The following is a 20,173-nucleotide window of genomic DNA, read 5'->3' on the forward strand; positions in this document are numbered from 1 at the left end:
TCCCCTTTAGGGGTGTTCTCTTGTGCTCCCTTTTTGATGTCTTAGTCCTATCTTCCTCTTTTGTAGCGACTTCTCTGGTGAAGGAGGTGTGGTGCAAGCTTGTCTTCCCAAGATTCAAGGTTTCTGTTGGGAATGCTGAGAAAGATAAACTCTTGTGACATGCTACAAAAGAGAAGACCCCCTTTGTTGCTTATCCCCATGTTTGTGTCTTATGCCATTATAGTGGTGAAACTGCTTCAACTCAGGATTCCTACTCCTGTTTGAAAGAAGAGGAAAGGTAATGTGGAGAGCTACAATAGCAGCTATAATATGGCTAGTTTTGGAGGAAAGAAATAATACTGTTCAATTAGCAATGCAAATCTGTGGAATCTCTAATTGAAGGAATTAAACTGAAGGTAATCCTCACTGGGTTAAGACATTGAAGATCTTCAATGATTCCATGGATGATTTTCTTAGAGGGTGGGAAGTTATAGCAGCATAATCTGCATTAAAGGTGGTAGTGCATGGGAAGTGTGTCCCTCCAAGTTACAATAGAATTAAAATGAACTTTGATGGAAGCTCCTGGTGGATTCCTTTCCTTTCAGGCATAGGGGGAATCTTTACAGATGGCAGCAGAATGATAATGGCTCTCTACCTGGTCCATTAGGAGTAGAAGACTCATTAACAGTAGAAATTTCAGCCCTCCTTCAAGGACTAAAGTTAGCAAGGCAACTGAATCTGAAACAAATTGAGATTTTAGGCGATTCCATCTTGGTTGTGGGTTGTATGGTGAGCAATAGTGAAGGTCCTTGGATATTAAGACAAATAATAAGGGAAATCAGGGGGCTAGCAAGAGAGGTGGAGGCAACTTTCAAGTGGGTGAAATGGTGAATAGGTCAGCAATACATTGGCTGGTGCCTTAGCAAAGCAAGGGGTGACTAGGGAGCAACTATTTTGGGCCAAATTGTACTTATACAGTAGCCGTTGGATTCTTGTATATACTTTTTTTTTTCTATTAATTAAATTTTATTGGTATTTATCCCAAAGTAAGAAAAAATATTTATTAATAAAATGGTCATCCTTACAACTGACTCACTCATGTTTGAATACCTAAGCTTCCTGAATTGACTAGAAAAAAAATACTGCCTTCCTTGGTCCCTCTGTGGCAATCATGGAAGAGCAATGATTACCTCCTCATTCATTGCTCTTCCATGAACACATGTTGGCATTTTATTAAATTATTTGATTGATGATGGGTCATACCTAGAAAATTACCCTCTGTGGTTACCATGGGCATGATGATTGAGTGATTAGTTTTCTCTTGGGCATCTACTTTGAAGAGTTTAGGGGCCTCAGTTTCAACCAATTTTTTAATGAGTGGAATGGTGGTGGTGGTGGGGGGGGTCCAGGGGGCTGGGTATAATGTATTAGGTGTATCTGTAGCTAGGTCTATAACCATACTTACTGTATAGCAGCGCTGCCTTGTTTTTATTATAGTTTAATATGAATCGTACCTTACAAAAAATCTTCAAAGGGATTTCCAGCAACTAATCTAACCAAGACTTTTAAAAAATGGTCATTACCCCATGTCGGTTCCAGCCATCTGGGGTCTCGGGAGGGGTAGACTGGGTACAGTCCTATCCCTAACTTTTGGCATTATTTCCCACAAAGTGGCTACCCTCAGACTGGAATCTACGTTCTCACACTTGCCAGCCCATTATTTTACCATTATACCAAATAATGGCCCCAGTATGCTTTATATTATTAGCATTTTTAAAATATTTAAAATGGTATTGTTTTAACAAATCATATTATAAAAATATGTGAGCTTCAAAAGCTAGACATTAAAGCATGATATATACATATTTGAGATTATTTATCTGTTTTTTGTATAGGTCATACAGCCACTCACTGTATAGGTGGCTTTGCCTTTATTTTCTTGGGCAAAGCCCATTTTTTGGATGAATGATGTCTGATATTCTTTCAGAAAGATGTTCTTCTATTCTGTCCTCTTCAAATTCAAAATAAGAAAAAAAAGAAAATCCTGCCAAAGGCGTTTCCTTCCACATTCCACAAAATATATTCTCTGAAAAAAAGGTGATTTGTTTGATTTTTATATGTAGTAAAAGTTGTGTTTTAGTGGAAATACAAATTGGTTTTACTGAAAATAATCATTCAGTGTTTAATATAAACAACTCAAACCTACTGAAAAGTACTTTTTTTTTTTATAAGAGATATATGGATGTACTAAAAACATTAAGTTTCATGATGGCAACATTAAAATGGCAAGATATCAAGAATTCTCAAATCCAAAAAATATAATTGGGCGAATGATTCTGGGCAACTCAGTAGATGCTATAATGTGGGCCTGTCAAACAATTATTAGAGTGATACTTCTAAAATTTTTCTTGACCACATTGTGGTGGATCCCTGGAGAGAGGAATTTGAGTGCTGATGGTTAGCTAGGGTTGGTGCAGGAAGGGCCTCTTTGTATAGTGACAGCTATCTGCCTTCCTAGTTCTTTTTGCTTTGAGATGGGGCTGCAACTGCATATTTAGTGTACTCATGTACATCCTTTCATAAAGTCCTCTTTTTTATTAACTCAAATCTTTGTTACTTTTATTCAAAGAAGGGGGGAAGGATGTCATTTCTATTGCTCCAATATATGCTTTGAGCATCTGTTTTCTAGTTGTTTAATTGCTTAGGCTTTGCTGTCTTTTCCTTGTAGTTTTCCATCTTCTCCTCTTCTTTAATCATTGGTTCAAGTGTTCATATCCTCGTCCAATGCAGTTGTGCATATTGAATCTCCTACCTTTGTTAGTATTATGGTTTGTGGATCGGTTTCTTCTTGTTTTCTAGTCATTAGGGTGAGCCTCGTTGGTATTCCCTCTCTTTGTTAGTATTATGGTCTTGGCAACTCATCTCTGGTAGAGAATTTGCATCATGCTATCCCCTGTCCTCAAATTGTAACGTTTCAGAAAATAAGCCCAGCAGAAACAGCAAGAGTCGGTGACGGAAGAGGTCTAGAGGGATGAATAAATCCCATCTTGTGTATGTTACAAAGGTTTTTTCGTGCTTAAAAGAGGGGTTTGTTGGGGCTGGTCCCTGTAATAAATAGAAGAAAGTATTTAAGAGAAGTTAATGCGAGAGCCATGACCAATAAGAATTTTGTTGGGGTTTGCCGTGATGACCAAATTGGGTCAAGGGATGTCCTTCAGGGGGGGAGTTGGAAAGGAGTGGAGCTGTAGAGGAAAGGGAGGGAAAGAGCAAAGAGTTGAGGAAAGAAGACAAGTCAAGTTTAGAGGGGGAGGATAAAGAAAGATGGTAGTGGGGGTTTAAGGAAATTGGTTGAGAGAGAAGTGGAGATTGACAAGGCTCTAGGTTTGTTTTTCTGGGGTGGTGAGGCTTTTGCTAGAAGGGCCTTTGAAGAGTTTGATAGAAAGAAGGAAGAGAGGTGGAAGGAACATGTAACAGGGGAAGGTGGGAGAGGTTTGGGACGAAGGGGAGGGACAGGCGGATGAATTTGATGGGGAGGAATAATTCTTCTTATTGGGTGAAGCCTGGGAAGTTTGTTTTTGCTGAAGTCGGATAAAAGAATTGGAATGTTTTCTCAGTTTTATTAGTGGGGCCTTTGGGTTTGATTGCTTTGATTGAGTACCAATTGTTGTTCTTGTAGGGTTGTTTTGTCTCAGGGATGTGTAGTGTGCTTCTCTCAGGTGATATCTCGTCACCTTTCTTATGTATTTTTTTTTTCTTTTAATGAAAATTTAATCTTTTCCTTTCAAAAAAAAAAAAAAAACTCAAGCACTTGCTCCTCCATTTTCTAAAGGGACAAGGTAGTGTTTGACTTCTCCTTGCTTTGTTCCAGGTTTAATTATTCATTTATTCTTATCTTTTCATCAATGTTGTTTTCTCAATTAAAATCTAGTTTTATTGTTTTTTTTTGCAATTTATACTTGCATTTTCTCTTGATACATTGATTTTTAACCTTAAATTTGTGAATTATATTACAACAATATTACAAAAAGTGTACTCATTAAAAAATTTTTAACAGAAGTATGACATTATTTAGTTGGCATGAATGGTTGGTAACTAATGATTTCCTCATTGACTACAGCCTGTGCATAAATGGATGGTTCGCCATGTTTATTTTCCATGCATACGACATGGACTACCCAGGGTAATCGACTTTTCTTAAGTTTTAATGTAATAAATGCTGCTTTGTTGCATGGCGATGATTGTTTTATTTGATTTCATATTGCCTAATGTTTTATTTGGTTATTCTCCTCTTCTAAATTTCTTTTCTTTTTTTTCCACTTTCTTGGCCAAATCATTAATTGCTATATGTGCTCTGCAAAAAGGGCTATGGGCATGCATATACATATTATAAAAACTAAAAAGTAATAGTTTTTTTAACAGATAAAATTAATTGTATAATATAAACAAAGGATCAAATATGTACAGCATGTACCCACAAAAGAGAAGAGTCTAAAGGTAAAAAGGAAAACCTAGACCCAAGTTCCAAATATAGAAACAGCACAAACATGGATACATTCCATAGCTCAGAAGCAAAGACACTGCCCACAAACCACATCCATCCGGAGTACCCCAACCTACATAACCGCCCACTGACCCACATCAAACTGCAGAAAAAGTTCATACCTCAACTTGATTCACCCCTCCTTTTTATTGTTCACCGTCAGAATTTTGTTAACATGAATAAATGAGTTATAGAGACAATGGAAGCTGAAATGTCATGTTGGGCTAGCCATGGCCACCCAACTTAAACTATCAGTTGTTAACTAATATTAGTTTATTTTCTTTCAATAAACACCATAGACCTTACATTGCTCTGGGGAACATGGTGGTTGTTTTCACAGGACAGGCTTTCTCCAAGTTTGTGAAGGAGAAAATATTTGATTACAGAAAAATGTCAAATGACTACTTCATTTTGAAGAAAAACTTGTCTAATTGATAATGCAAATCTCTTTTCTAATGGATATGCCTACAGATCTACAAGGTGCAAGGGACTCTAAAAAGCCATGAGCTACTTTCTTATTTTATTAATAGAAGAAATATGAGTGAAGAACATATGTCCCTTGCTTAACTTGAGATGACAAGGTGCACAAAATATGTACCATACAATGTTTATGAGAAGTGGCTCTTGCTCAAAAGATGAAATCCAAATGAGTCAATATATTGCTTTTGTTAGAAAGGGCTCTTTTCTTTCCTTGATGAAGAAATATTCTACATTTCTACTACTTCTCAAGGTGCCACAATATGCTTGGTATGATATTAATTATTTAAATTTGATAGATATATATGAATAAAACAAATTATAAATGACTAATCCTAGTTATTGCTATTACTTATAAAAAAAATCTTAGTTATGCTATTTACCTTGGAATTAAACCAAAATTATTCAAGTTATTAGTCAATAAAAGGAGTTTCAGAGTTTGTCAAGTTGCTTAATGCCATTTCTGCCTGCAAAGCATTGTTTCTCAGGCTTTGGCTGATCACCTTTCACTAGGAAAATTTTAATTCATTGGAATTTTATGCTCTTGTCCTTCAACATGATTCACTTATTTCTGAATTTAAATGATCAACTTTGATAGTGGAATCTTGCTGATAAAATTTTTGAATTTGTGTTTTTATTTGATTTTGATTTCAGGGAGTTTCCATTGTAATTGCCTTTTTCATTTCAGCTGTATTCCATGAGGTACATTACCTTACCAAGCTTTTGCTGGATAACAATTCTCCCTGATATATAATGTGTTTGGTTACACAGTAACTTAATGGTGGCACATGTAGTCACTTTTATTATTATTATTTTTGGTCTCATTTTCCTGTTTCTTTTAAATCTCTTATTGTATTAGACTATTAGCTATTAGGTTAGGCTTGGGAGAAAAAGAGGCCTTACTATTTCCTATCTTTTCCCTCCACATAGGTTTAATGTTTCTTGTGTCTTCATATTCTACAATTTGTAATATTGGTTTTCATGTCATCCTTACAAATCTATGATTCCCTTGTCTTCTGCAAGTTATTGTTTAAATAATTTAAGGTGTGAAATCATTTGGAAGATCATGAAAAATTGTTTATACAATATTGGGGCTCTAATATTTATCAGAGTATTTTCAGTATTTGCAGAAATTGAAGTCAGAGTTAACCATTATGACAGCAAAGGTTCCAGACTGGGTGCCCCTCCTTGGGCGTGGTAGTAAATATAAAAATCTTAAATTATAATGAACATGATGGTGGTAGAAAATGTGTTTTCAAGCCAAAAATATGAACAAAAGCTCTGGCACAATGAAGATTACAGATGACTGCCACTCATTTCTCTTCATTTAATAAAATTGCCCTTACGGTTCAGATTAGTTAAGTGCCAAAGGCATGTGAAGTTTTACATCAGGGATGATGAGCAGTTGCATCATACCACATTGTTGTGTAAATTTTGGTAATGTCCTATATGTGTTGTATACCCATTATTGACACAGGTTATACATGTCAGTAAAAAAGGAATAGAGGAACAAGAGAGCAGAGTTCATTTTAGCATACGATACCTAAATACCTTATATGCCTAGTGTACTGGTGTTGGACACAATACATCTGACATGACACTGGATGCTCCACAGACATTTCTATGGTATTCTTCTAATATATGTGAAGTGGTATGTCACTCTTTGACAAATCATACTATAAAAAAATCTGTTTATATTTGAAGCTTAATTAAATTTGGCATGATATTTATATTAAAAAAAATGACACTTAGCTTCAAAAGTGAGATATATAAGCATGACAGTCACTACCAAAAAATGACAAATGCATATTAGATGAGATACCTATTAACTTTATTCATGTCCAGGTCTATGGGATCTTAGGAAATCATCATCATCTAAGCCTTGTCCCAACTACATGGGGTCGTCTACATGAATCCTATTTTTCCATTCCATTCTCTTTGTGCCATATCTGGCATCAAATTATGGGCTCTTAAATCATTTCTTACTACTACCACTCTATGGGATCTTAGGAAATAGATAGTTGTATTGGCATTTCCCTTTCTGTATCCATGTCAGTGTCAGTGTATAACAGTGATAAATTTTAACACTCAAGAGAGACTTCCATGAATTCTATGACCAAAGTTTGAGGAAGTACAGGTAATGTACTGATTGCAGGGAAAACAATACTTAAAGACTTAAACCTGCTAACAATATGAGCCATTCAAATAATGTAATTTCAGTGACACATTAGAGCTTTAAACAAAATATAATAGAAAGGCTCAAATACCTCTAATTATTTAGGTGGGTGGCCCAGACCACTTTTTAGTAACTAGCTGGAGGAAAGAAAATAAAATTAAAGCCCCACACCTAAAACACTACTCTCTCTCTCTCTCACACCAAAACATGTCACAAAAATCTTGGCCATCTTCATATGTTAAATATTTTACACTGGGTCTATCATAAACTTTTTATATTTCACATTGGATTTATCATGAACTTTTTAGATGATGGTGAGAATCGCTCTTTTGGAAATGGGAAAACTGGTTCCTTGTAATGGAATGACATACTCATTGATGAGGCCATTAGGGATCGTTGCATGGTTTTGTGGTAAAATCTCAAACTGACAAGAGTTAGAATGTGCTTGAGTCTGAGAGCGGCCACTTTGTGCAAAAAAGTGCCAAAAATGTGGTCTGTATCCATACAGAAAGAATATTGAAGTGGCTGCTTAAACAAGTTACATATTGAAATGACTGCTTGAACAAGTTATCTTTGTTGTATCTTACGCCACTTTAGTATATATAATGGATACTGTGATGATTTCCTTTATTCATATATGTTTATTTTCTGATTTTTGCACATTATTTTTGTTTTGTATTGCCTACAGTTATTGATTGGTGTCCCTTGTCGCATGTTAAAATTTTGGGCATTTATAGGAATTATGTTTCAGGTAATATTATCCTAAAGAGTTTTCTCCTTTTCTTTGTATATATTTATCAAGGAAATCTAGTAAACAATGAGTTTGTGCAACCATTGGATACTTTGTCCTACTGGCATGGTGGGATGATGATTTTCTAGTGTTTTTTCATGTGTCCTGCCATTTCTTTAGGGCAAGGTATCTACGAGTTGCATAACTCAGTTTACCGGCATTGCTTATATTTATCTTTTTTATGTTATTGACCTGGAAAAACTACAATACTTTTTTATATAGCAGCTACATAGTTGCCATAATTGCTGGATCTTATTCAAAAGAGAGGTTAACTTGGAAGGGCGTTGCTTCCCTATACCCTAAATCCATGCAACTATGGGGAAAGGAACTTTCCACCTGAAACTGACAGAATAGTTGGGCCATGATTTTTACTGGATAGGAGGTTTACATTTTTTTTGGTTTTCTTTTACTTTCTTGATTATCAGGTTCCCTTGGTCATCATCACAAATTATTTGCAGAAGAAATTCAGAAATACTATGGTATGCCTTTTTTTGCTGGACAATCTCATCTAAGTTTGTTTTGCATATTTTGTTTGCAACTTCTGCAAGCTAAATTTTTCTACTGGTAAAGATTCTATGTGGAGGAAAATGGCTGAAGGTTTAAAACCATTTAGCCAATAGAGACTCCTTTTGGGCTCTCAAACAGATACATTTGCGTGAACCTGATCCTCCAAGCAAATGATAATCTGCCACTCTTTGGATGAACCAAACCACTGTAATCAAAGCTCCTATTTGTCTGCATAATGGACCTCTATTAGAGGGCCCAAATTGGAGTACATGACTGGATGAATCAGAATAAATAGAAACCTGTAAAAGCCCCATGTGTGAATGGCTGCAACTTGGGTTGGGTTAGCCTGAAGCCAACACGAAAAGTTAGGTTGGATGCTCAGATTGAACTTAGGGTTACTGTTAGGGTTGAAAAAGTACAAGGAAAAATTTCTTCCATAGCATGATAACTATATCCTTCAATATATGATAACGTTAAAACTGAATTGATCTCAACCCAAGTCTAGGAAATAAGAACATTTGGCAAAGGGTAGTAGAGAAGTCAGGCTAACCTGAACCCAAGCCAACCAGAAAATTGTGTTGGGTTAGGGGCTCAACAGCTTGGGTTTGGTTAAGGTTGATCTCAACCCAACCTAACCCGACCCTACTTGCATCTCTACATGTGTGTGTACATGTAGCAACATGCTTTTCAGAGCAATAGACTTTTGCCAAGTGCTGCAACCCAACCTAACCCGACCCTACTTGCATCTCTACAGGGGTGGGTGGGTGGGTGTACTTGTGCAGTTTATTTTGCAATCTTCACATTTCAGTCTCAACCACCGATTAACCAACATTTGTAGTTTACATGTTCTGATTCCTTGTTTGCTTAATACCTTTTTGAAAGAGCCATTACCCATCTTGTCAGCCCAAGATTTTACCATTGCACCAAGCAGTGGTCTTTGGCATCCTTGCTTAACAAATTTTTATTTGAAAAACTAATTGATGTCAGGTTGGGAATATGATCTTCTGGTTTTTCTTCAGCATCTTGGGTCAGCCAATGTGTGTCCTCCTGTATTACCATGATTTAATGAACAGAAAAATGACGACCCAGTAAACCACCAGTCTCTCCGTCGCCTGTTTGATGGCTGAAAAAAAGCTTTGAAATTGATGGTTGGGGGAGATTGTCTTGGCATCCACTTTTGATGCAGGATGAGTGGACGATATCATTGATCATCTAATTTGTGCTGCTTTGGAATGCACTGAACCGGTTCGTGTACCTAGCCACTGAAGTTTGTACTTTGTACAAGACCCACATATACATATTTCATTTTGATCGGTAGTGTATGCAATCAACTCCATAAACCCAAGCGTGGAGGGATGATTATTGACACTGACATTAAGTATGCCACTAAGTTGTGGCAAACTTGTCACTTGTAATGTTGGTAGATCGTGATGTATGTTTCACTCATCATTCGTTACCTATTTTTGACTTACTGTATTTGGGCGCTCCCTGTAGGAGTTGAGACCCGCTGAAGTAACAAACTAACGACTGTAACAATCTATAGCATCTCTCTCCGTAGAATCTCCTTGCTATATTGGTACCGTGGCCACCAAACATGGCCGTTTCTACCTGAATTGCTGCTACATCGGTACCAGCTAGGTATTTTTTTTTGTAATTCAAAGGTTAAATTTCTGTTTGAATGGGTTGATTGCTTATATATATCCTGTATATTTAGGAAATTACTTTTGTTGAAAGGTTAAGTCCAACAAGATAAAATAAGAGACAAAAATATTCTCAACTGTTCAATAAGTTTTTAAAATATGCCATTTTTTTTCTTATTTTTTGTTTATTCTTCTTTCTTCTTTGATGCTGCAAACATGAAACACCAAATCCCCAGACCCACGCAACTGGAACATCAATCTGGCGTAGACCATGGAATGATTCCATGGTCCCTAGCCTTGCATCCGAATCCAAAATTCCAAATAATGGAGAAGAAAAGACACACCACAGCGTGAACAACTCGGCAACAACAGAAACCTTCGTCACCTTAACTTGTTCAAATTTCAAACCCAATCTGTTACGTCAAAATCAACTATCCATTTGGCAAAAAAACCATACCATATTCCTTAACACATGAAGGACAAATTTTACGAGACATCAATGACAAAAGCTGTTGAAAATCCTAAACAACTTGGCTCTTTTGTCGAGTACACTTGTTGAGGAAATGATTAGCTCCAAAACCCCAAAATTTGGATTTTGCCCAGGCTGCTGGGGTTCATCTTGTTAGTGAGTGTGAGATCACATATGGACATTTAGAATGATCTGGGTTTTCCGCTGATAAATCATAAATCCATCGTTGTAGGGCTAGTAATTCGATTTACAAATTACAAGACTTTGAATTGGCCAACTCTTTCTTCTTGGAATGCTGCGGCTATGTATTTTGCTCAGCCTATAAGCGATGTACATCTTTAGGAAGTACACGTTTGTGTTAGCTTAGCTACCTGAATCATTACTTGAACAAATTGAAGGAATTCAGGCATAAGCGCACATCCACTCAGATTTACGCCAGTAGATTAAATCTGAGTTATTTTTTTTTGTGTGTGTTGTTGGTGCCTAGCTTTTTCTTTTTTTTTTTTTGTAGTCTGGAGACATGCAAAGCAAAATGGTGGTGGTGAGAAACAAATAGGGATAAGTAGAAAATTACCATGATTGAAACTGAAAGCTCGGCTAGAGCTAATACGGTTTTAGTACCTACGGGCAATATTGGTATTATAAGAGAGGTTACAGCAAGGTTTTAAAAATTGGCCTGGGCATCGAACTGCTATGACCACCGAGTTCTGGGTCAAATGGGTCGAAATGGTCAAGGTAACTTTTGCATCGAGAAATATAAATAGAGAGGAGGTATGCTGGCTGGGAAAGGAAAGAAAAAAAGAAAAAGGAAAAGGAAGAAACGGAAGGGAAGAAAGAAAATGAAAGAAAATAAAGAAGAAAGGAAGGAGGAGGTGGTGGTGGCGATGACGACGACAATATTAGACAGCAGTGGCGAGCTGGTGGCAGCAGATCCAACCTCAGATTTACCCGATCTCAGATTAGGCAGATCTCTCTCTCTCTCTCACGTCTCAATGATCTCAGATCTGAGAACTGAAATTTCTATCTCAGATCTGAGATATCCTCTGTTTACACTTCCTTAATAGTTAAATAGAATTGTGAACCGTTGCCCGGGTTGAACGGTTTAGCAGTTCGATTGCCCGGGTCAGCAGCTCTTTGACCATTTCAATGTTTTTTGAGAATGAACAGTCCAAAGCAAAATCAGACCTGGAGACCGATTCTGGGTTCGAACAGCCTGACCACCTGGTCTGGTCTGATTTTAAAACCATGGTTTAAAGTAAGGTATTAACGGCCCTTAATAGTACACTAACAGTGGTCCTATTTGTGTTATGTGGGGCTAGTCAACAAAGCATGTATAAGTAGGTTTTAAAAGTTCAATGTGCATTCAAGTAGTTTCCTAAATGCATAGGGTATATATAAGTAATTATGGTCTGATGACCACTGTTAGAGGGTGTTTGGTAGAGTAACATTGTGTTTCCGCTGTGTTTTGGGTTGATTAATAAAAATGTGTAATTTAGGTAGAAATAACACTTTGTATCTATCACCTCAAAGTGTTTTCAAAAATGTTGGTAAAAAAATCTCTCGTACAAATTTGTGTCCATTAACTCAACAACATCACTGTACAAAACTCCCCTTTAGTTGGTGTATCCTACAACTGTACAACTATGAAAGGTTACCTTAGGTTTATGGCTAATACACAACCATTAGATGAACATCTAGATAATTGTATGTTTGAATGGTGTGGCAATTGTGTATAGTATGTACAATGGTATTTGTTTGTATCATATTTGAAACGGATCCAATGAAACATGATTTCACCAAAAACGTTGATGTTTTGCCTAGTCAACTTACAACGAGAGCCCGGATCTCTTGCAAGCAAAAACTTTGCGTACATAACATCCAGCTGCATATTGGGAATATCTTCCGTCCATATATGTTAAATTCATGGGTATTCGCAGTGTTGAAAAAACTTTGGCTGTCTGAAAATTAGCATGGGCTGTTTGGAAGCTTCCTCCTCATGACACAGTACCCCACTCAGTCCCTTGTTTATCTTTTTGGGTTAGCTATCACAAGATAAAGGTTGTGTTTGGTACTATTGTTGACTTGTTTCTACTTGCAACTTTTAGGATTGATGAATGCAAATTTGTGGAATAAAGATATATTTTTTACCAGTTTTTTTTTTTTGAGCTGGTCAATACAAATTGCTATTTTTGCTCCAAATATTGATGTTTCATTTATAAACAACAATGATTAATCCCTTTTTCAAAATTACTCAACACCAAAGGTACCAAATACAAGCAAAGTTTTACCAAACATGTTTATTGTTAAAATGTGGCCATAACGTGTTTGGGCACGGTGTGCTGATTTCCATATGAAACTAATTAGCTGCCACAGCCGAAACAGCCATTCCTACAAACACTACCTAACGTCAAATACAGGTGAAATCTATGGTTATGATTAAGTGTGAGTCTCCTCCCTTGTTTGTTCTGCTTATTTATGAACCACCTCCACCTCAACCCATACCCCACTTTAATTTTTACACATAAAGTCGATCACCGATTTATGAGCAATCGACCAATTATGAATGGATAAAATCATGAAACTAGCTGTCCCCTTCACGCTACCAATATCATCATAAACTATATAACATTCAACTTTCGATGGGATAATTCTAGTTTAATGCATTACTTAAAGGGAAAATCCAAATTAGTACCCTGTAACTTAGGCTTGGTGTTATTTTGGTTCCCAAACTTTAAAATGTGATAATTTAGTATTCAAACTTTTAAAATGTGTTACTCTAATACCTACTGTTAACCAGTTGTTAATTAGTTGTTAATTGGTTTTTGAAAAAGACACAAATGTCTTTTGAGTGTCATTTAATTTTCTTTATCAATCATGTAAACATTGACAAAAAATTAACAATCCTAAATCGTTGCCTCTTTTATTCAAGAAAGTTGGGGTTCAGAATGCCCACTAAGATGTGACCCCAACTTTCTTGAGTAGAAGAAGCAAAGATTTGAGATTGCTAATTTTTTTGTCAATGTTTGGATGATTGATAAAAAAAATTAGATGACACTCGAAGAGCATTTGTTTTTTTTATCAAATGCCACTTAACAACTAATTAACGGTAGATATTGGATTAACACATTTTGAAAGTTTGGATACTGAATTGTTGCATTTTAAAGTTCAGGGGCTAAAATGGCACTAGGCCCAAAGTACAGGGTACTAATCGGAAATTTTCACTTACTTAAATACTATAACGATCAGGCCTACAGGCTATAACCCAAGAGATTATCTAAATCAAATCCAATATTTCAATCCATTGCCGCTAACTAAAATTGAATTGGGAAATGGGAAAGCTTTCTATTTTTAAAATTACTCAATAATGATCAATACGCTTATATTATTTTTATTTTTTTTTTCAAAATTTGGTTTTTGGGTAGTTTAATACCTATATTTATCATTAAAAAATAGCGGAGTCCTAAAACACCTATAAACAGGCATATTGAAAACCAAAAGATACGATACAGTACGTGCGATATAGAGTATATCGTATTGATTTTTTGAACATTGCTTATTTGTTATACACATAGTTTAAAGTATAATAGCCAAAAGGGATGATAGTGATGGTTAGAGTCACTTGCAGGTTTTAAGATTTCAAGCAGACATAACCTTGGAACGGTATTAACAACCTCCTAATACTTGTAGTTGACGTATATGTGGATTCATTATTCGTACATATCATACGATACACAAAAAAATATCGTAACATTGTTTGTAAAGTCAGCCTTTTAGTTGGGAGGGGCGGAACCAAGTATACTGGTAGGGGGTCCTGGCCCCTCAAATTTTTTGCTAAATCATTATTTATATAGGATTGCTGATGTAACCGTTTTTGGTCACGTACTATTTTTTGGGATGTGTAAAATTTTTTGGCTAAGTACCTCGTGTTTGACCTGTGGTGACGTGCCTTGGTGATGAGTTACTTGGTGGCGAATTTCCCAGGGGAGAACTGCCTGGTGGCGAACTGCTTGGTGATGCTCCCTGGTGGCGAACTGCCCGGTGGCGAACTGCCTGGTGGCGAACTGCCCGGTGGCGAACTGCCTGATGGCAAACTGCCTGATGGCGAACTGCCTGGTGGCGAACTGCCTGGTGGCAAACTGCCTGATGGAGAACTGCTTGGTGGCGCTGCCTGATGGCGAACTGCCTGGTGACGAATTGCCTGGTGACGAATTGCCTGATGGCGAACTGCCTGGTGGCGAACTGCCCGACAGTTCTCCCTGGTGGCGAACTGCCTGATGGCGAACTGCCTGATGGCGAACTGCCTGGTGACGAACTGCCTGGTGACGAACTGCCTGATGGCAAACTGCCTGGTGGCGAACTGCCCGGCAGTGCTCCCTGGTGGCGAATTGCCTGGTGGCGAACTACCTGGTAGTACTCCCTGATGGCGAACTTGTCACTTGACTTGCTCCTAGGTGGTCTGCAACTCAGAGGATGGTGGAGCTCCCTGGTGCAGCGCTACCCGACTACCCCCCGCGTGAGGTGATTTTCTCTCCTTTGTAGACGGCGGGAGCTGAATCAGAGGACCCAGGGGTATTTTCCCGGCGGGGACTCTCCGATGCCTAAGTTAGCATTCTGATTACAGAGGGCTTGGAGAGAAATGAGAGAGCTAGAGAGCGGGGGTTACCGTACTCTTTTTTCTCCTCCCTTGGCTTTGGGGGTCGGAGTCCTTATATAGTGGTGCCCTCGCGGGTTAGGCGGGTAAAAAGCCTTCAAATGGTAAGACGTCATATCCCGTCAGAACCGGGGTACGGTGATGAACTCCTCGAGGTTGTCAGGTCGGCGCTTGTCAGTCGACGGGTCGGTGTCCGGGCCAGGTTGCCAGGCCGACGCCTGTGTCAGTCGGCGGGTCGGTGTCCGGGCCAGGTTGCCAGGTCAGCGCCTGTGTCAGTCGGCGGGTCGGCGTCCGGCCAGGTTGCCAGGTCGGCGCCTGTGTCCGGGTCAGGTCATCAGGTTGGCGCCTGTGTCCGGGTCTTGTTGTCAGGTCGGCGCCTGTGTCCGGGTCATGTTGTCAGGTCGGCGCCTGCGTTCGGGCCAGATTGCCAGGTCGGCGCATGTGGCAGGCTGATCCGGCCAGGTCGTGTAGGTCGCGCCAGGCCGCGCGCAGTTCGCGCGCAAGCCGCGCCAGGCCATGCCAGGTTGCGCGCAGGCCGCGCCAGGTCGCGCCAGGTCGCGCCAGGCCAGCCAGACCGGTGCCCGGGGGGGATCAACTTGGTAAGTTGTTGCCTGGGGGCTTGCCTAGTTGTCACGAGGTGCCACGTGTCGCAACTTCACTGGAGGGCCAAATCTGCCCTCATCAATTGCCCCCCACTCCCGAGCTGAGAGTAACTCAGCGAAGGGAGTAGATTTCTTTTGGCCCCTAAGTCGATGAGTTAGTAAGTTTTGATCCAATTCCTTAGGCTTTGGGAGCTGCCTGTATGTGGCGAGCTGCCAGTAAGACGAGGGGGTCTCCGCCGGTTTCAGTAGTGTAGCCCTTAGGCTCTGGGGCAACTTATAGTTCACTTTTGCTGATTTTGTTCTTGCTGAGAAAGCGATTGGATATTTAGCAACAGTGTGGCCCGCAGGCTTTGGGAGTGACTCATAGTCTACTCTTTTTGATTTTCGCCCGTGCCGGAGAGGCGACCGGGTCTTAAGCAGTAATGTGGCCCGTAGGCTTTTGGGAGTGACTCGTAGTTTACTCTTTTTTGACTTTTGCCCGTGCCGGAGGGGCGACCGGGTCTTAAGCAGTAATGTGGCCCGTAGGCTTTTGGGAGTGACTCGTAGTCTACTCTTTTTTGACTTTTGCCCGTGCCGGAGGGGCGACCGGGTCTTAAGCAGTAATGTGGCCCGTAGGCTTTTAGGAGTGACTCGTGGTCTACTCTTTTTTGACTTTGCCCGTGCCGGAGAGGCGACCGGGTCTTAAGCAGTAATGTGGCCCGTAGGCTTTTGGGAGTGACTCGTAGTCTACTCTTTTTTGACTTTTGCCCGTGCCGGAGGGGCGACCGGGTCTTAAGCAGTAATGTGGCCCGTAGGCTTTTGGGAGTGACTCGTGGTCTACTCTTTTTTGACTTTGCCCGTGCCGGAGAGGCGACCGGGTCTTAAGCAGTAATGTGGCCCGTAGGCTTTGCCTGTGAGGTGTCGAGCTATGATTGTGCTGCATCAGCTTCATAATGCCGGTCACCCACTCCTACAAGAAGCTGCTAGGGGCTCGACCTTTGGGGGCAGCACTACTAACTTTAGGTTGCCAGCTCACACGGGAGCCTTGGAAGGCTTGACCGGTAAGGGCGCCTATGTAGTCTGTTGGCCGTCAACTCTCACGGAAGCCACGAAGAGCTCATCTTTGTAGGGGGACCTTGCGGAGAGGACTGATGAGGCATCATCTGAATCGAAAGTAAGGTTGGTAGAGCTACTTAGTCTGTTAGCCCCCTGCATAGTTTTTGAGTTCATAAAAAATGTAAACTATAAAGTGATATCTTCAAAAAAGTGAGGACTTAGCTTTGGTAGGATGAGAACTTAGCTTTTGTAGGATGAGAACTTAGCTTTTCGTAGCGTATTCCCACAGACGGCGCCAATTGATGTAACCGTTTTTTGGTCACGTACCATTTTTTGGGATGTGTAAAATTTTTTGGCTAAGTACCTCGTGTTTGACCTGGTGGTGACGTGCCTTGGTGATGAGCTACTTGGTGGCGAACTTCCCGGGGGAGAACTGCCTGGTGATGCTCCCTGGTGGCGAACTGCCTGGTGGCGAACTGCCTGGTGGCGAACTGCCTGATGGCGAACTGACTGGTGGCGCTGCCTGATGGGGAACTGCCTGGTGACGAACTGCCTGATGGCGAACTGCCTGGTGGCGAACTGCCCGGCAGTGCTCCCTGATGGTGAACTGCCTGATGGCGAACTGCCTGGTGGCGAACTGCCCGGCAGTGCTCCCTGGTGGCGAACTGCCTGATGGCGAACTGCCTGGTGGCGAACTACCTGGTAGTACTCCCTGATGGCGAACTCATCACTTGACTTGCTCCTAGGCGGTCTGCAACTCAGAGGATGGTGGAGCTCCCTGGTGCAACGCTACCCGACTACCCCCCGCGTGAGGTGATTTTAACTCCTTTGTAGACGGCGGGAGTTGAGGGACCTGCGGAAACTGAATCAGAGGACCCGGGGGTATTTTCCCGGCGGGGACTCTCCGATGCCTAAGTTAGCATTCTGATTACAGAGGGCTTGGAGAGAAATGAGAGAGCTAGAGAGCGGGGGTTACCATACTCTTTTTTCTCCTCCCTTGGCTTTGGGGGTTGGAGTCCTTATATAGTGGTGCCCTCGCGGGTTAGGTGGGTAAAAAGCCTTCAAATGGTAGGACGTCATATCCCGTCAGAACCGGGGTACGGTGATGAACTCATTGAGGTTGTCAGGTCGGCGCCTGTCAGTCGACGGGTCGGTGTCCGGGCCAGGTTGCCAGGTCGGCGCCTGTGTCAGTCGGCGGGTCGGTGTCCGGGCCAGGTTGCCAGGTCGGCGCCTGTGTCAATCGGTGGGCCGGCGTCTGGCCAGGTTGCCAGGTCGGCGCCTGTGTCCGGGTCAGGTCATCAGGTCGGTGCCTGTGTCCGGGTCTTGTTGTCAGGTCGGCGCCTGTGTCCGGGTCATGTTGTCAGGTCGGCGCCTGCGTCCGGGCCAGATTGCCAGGTTGGCGCAGGTCACGCTAGGCCGCGCGCAGTTCACGCAGGCCGCGCGCAGTTCGCGCCAGGTCGGGCGCAGTTCGCGCAGGCCGCGTGCAGGTCGCGCAGGCCGTGTGCAGGTCGCGCCCGGCCGCGCAGGTCGTGCGTAGGCCATGCCAGGTCGCGCGTAGGTCGCGCGCAGGCCGCGCCAGGTCGCGCCAGGCCAGCTAGACCGGTGCCCGGGGGGGGATCAACTTGGTAAGTTGTTGCCTGGGGGCTTGCCTAGTTGTCACGAGGTGCCACGTGTCGCAACTTCACTGGAGGGCCAAATCTGCCCTCATCAATTACTAATGGGAGGTTGGGTCAAGATGTAATAAACTGGGTCCTTGGCCCTCCAAAAAGCTTGAATTAAAATGTAAAGAAACATATTCTAACTCCTCCAACCCCAAAAATTAAAAAAAGAAAAAGAAAAATATGTAATAGATTCAAACCTTTTCAAATCATTTTTTCCAATACCCTATTTTTTTGTTCAACTTGGCCTCTCAAAACTTGAATTAAAATGTAAAGAAACATACTCTAACTCCTCCAACCCCCCCCCCCCCCAAAAAAAAAAAAAAAGAAATATATGTAATAGATTCAAACCATTTTTTTCCAATACCCTACTTCTTATGCTCCCTATCTTGTTTTCTTGTTCAACTTGAATTAAAATGTCTCTCATCCACCCCCCCTCCCCCCCAGAAAAAAAAAAAGAGAAATGGAAAATATGTAATAGATTCAAACCTTCTCAAACCATTTTTTCCAACACCCTACTTCTTATGCTCCCTATCTCGTTTTCTTGTTCAACTTGAATGAAAATGTCAAGGATCATACTCTAACTTTCCTCCAACCCCAAAAATAAAAAAAGAAGAAAAATATGTAATAGAATTAAATTGTAAAGGATCATACTCTAACTCTCCTCCAACCCAAAAAAAGAAAAAGAAAAATATGTAATAAATTCAAACCTTTTCAAACCATTTTTTCCAATACCCTACTTCTTCTGCTCTATCTCATTTTCTTGTTCAACTTGCCTCGCCCCCCTTCCCAAAAAAAAAAAAGAAAAAAAAAAGAAAATTCCTAGCTCTGCCACTGGATTGGGATCATCAAAGTGTTTTTGAGAGACCAAAGGCATTGTATTTTGTATATTGACTAAATGACATAATTTATGGTGCATTCGTTGCATTATCAAAAGAAATTATTGATTGAATGAGACGGTAAGTACATCTTATGAAACATATACCAATAATAAAGTAAATAGACTTTAACTTGATTGATTGGATTTAACATGCAACTAATATTAATGAATGCATTATAATTGAACTCTTTTGATTCTCAATTCTTATGCAACTTTGGCAAGGCCAACAGAAAAACGTTTGTTTTTTGACCGTCTTTTTGGTCAAAAGAATAATGAGTGCAATTACTCTTTTACACCACACTTATGACAACATTTCATGCGAAAAAAACATTCTCAACACTTAGGCCCTGTTTGGTTTTCAGGAATAAGGGTCTGGAATTGAAACCGGAATGGCTTTTCCGATTCTAACTGTTTGGTTGGATGCAATTGAAATCCCATTCCTATTTCTGTGCCTTTCCCTTGGAAATGAAATATCATTCATGTTAATTCCAATTTTTATTCCCATTCTTATCTAAACCAAATAGATCATAAAAATAGATCATTCTGATTCCAATTTTAATTCTGACCGTAAACCAAACGAAGCCTAAAAGTTAATTTTTGGTAGGACAACAAGCTGAAGATCTCCCCAACTGAGGATCGGAAGGAAGATCACGAATGATTCTATCTGGAAATTGGATGCAGGCCACATGATCCTGATCCTCAGCAAAGAGGCCCACCCATAAATTTTATAGAGCTGTAGGAATGGGGAGGGCACTGCATTTTTGTTCCT

At 40.5% G+C, this 20,173-nt stretch overlaps 1 protein-coding gene across 3 annotated transcripts in view; it reads left to right on the forward strand.

Annotated features, from left to right (window-relative positions):
• Positions 1-10,136, forward strand: part of TAG1 (membrane bound O-acyl transferase (MBOAT) family protein) — a 29,475-nt gene extending 19,339 nt beyond the window's left edge. For 2 of the 3 annotated variants that reach the window (XM_088889749.1, XM_010243969.3), the window contains 5 exons: positions 4,097-4,159; positions 5,651-5,698; positions 7,861-7,923; positions 8,388-8,441; positions 9,457-10,136. In XM_088889749.1, the coding sequence (XP_088745875.1) occupies positions 4,097-4,159; positions 5,651-5,698; positions 7,861-7,923; positions 8,388-8,441; positions 9,457-9,561 (333 nt within the window). In that variant the 3' untranslated portion in view covers positions 9,562-10,136. The remainder of the gene's footprint in view (positions 1-4,096; positions 4,160-5,650; positions 5,699-7,860; positions 7,924-8,387; positions 8,442-9,456) is intronic. The other variant, XM_088889750.1, reaches the window with a different exon arrangement.
• The last annotated feature ends 10,037 nt before the right edge of the window (positions 10,137-20,173 follow it).

This window comes from Nelumbo nucifera, chromosome 6 (assembly GCF_055504915.1).
Source record: "Nelumbo nucifera cultivar China Antique chromosome 6, China Antique-T2T, whole genome shotgun sequence".
Lineage (NCBI taxonomy): Eukaryota > Viridiplantae > Streptophyta > Magnoliopsida > Proteales > Nelumbonaceae > Nelumbo > Nelumbo nucifera.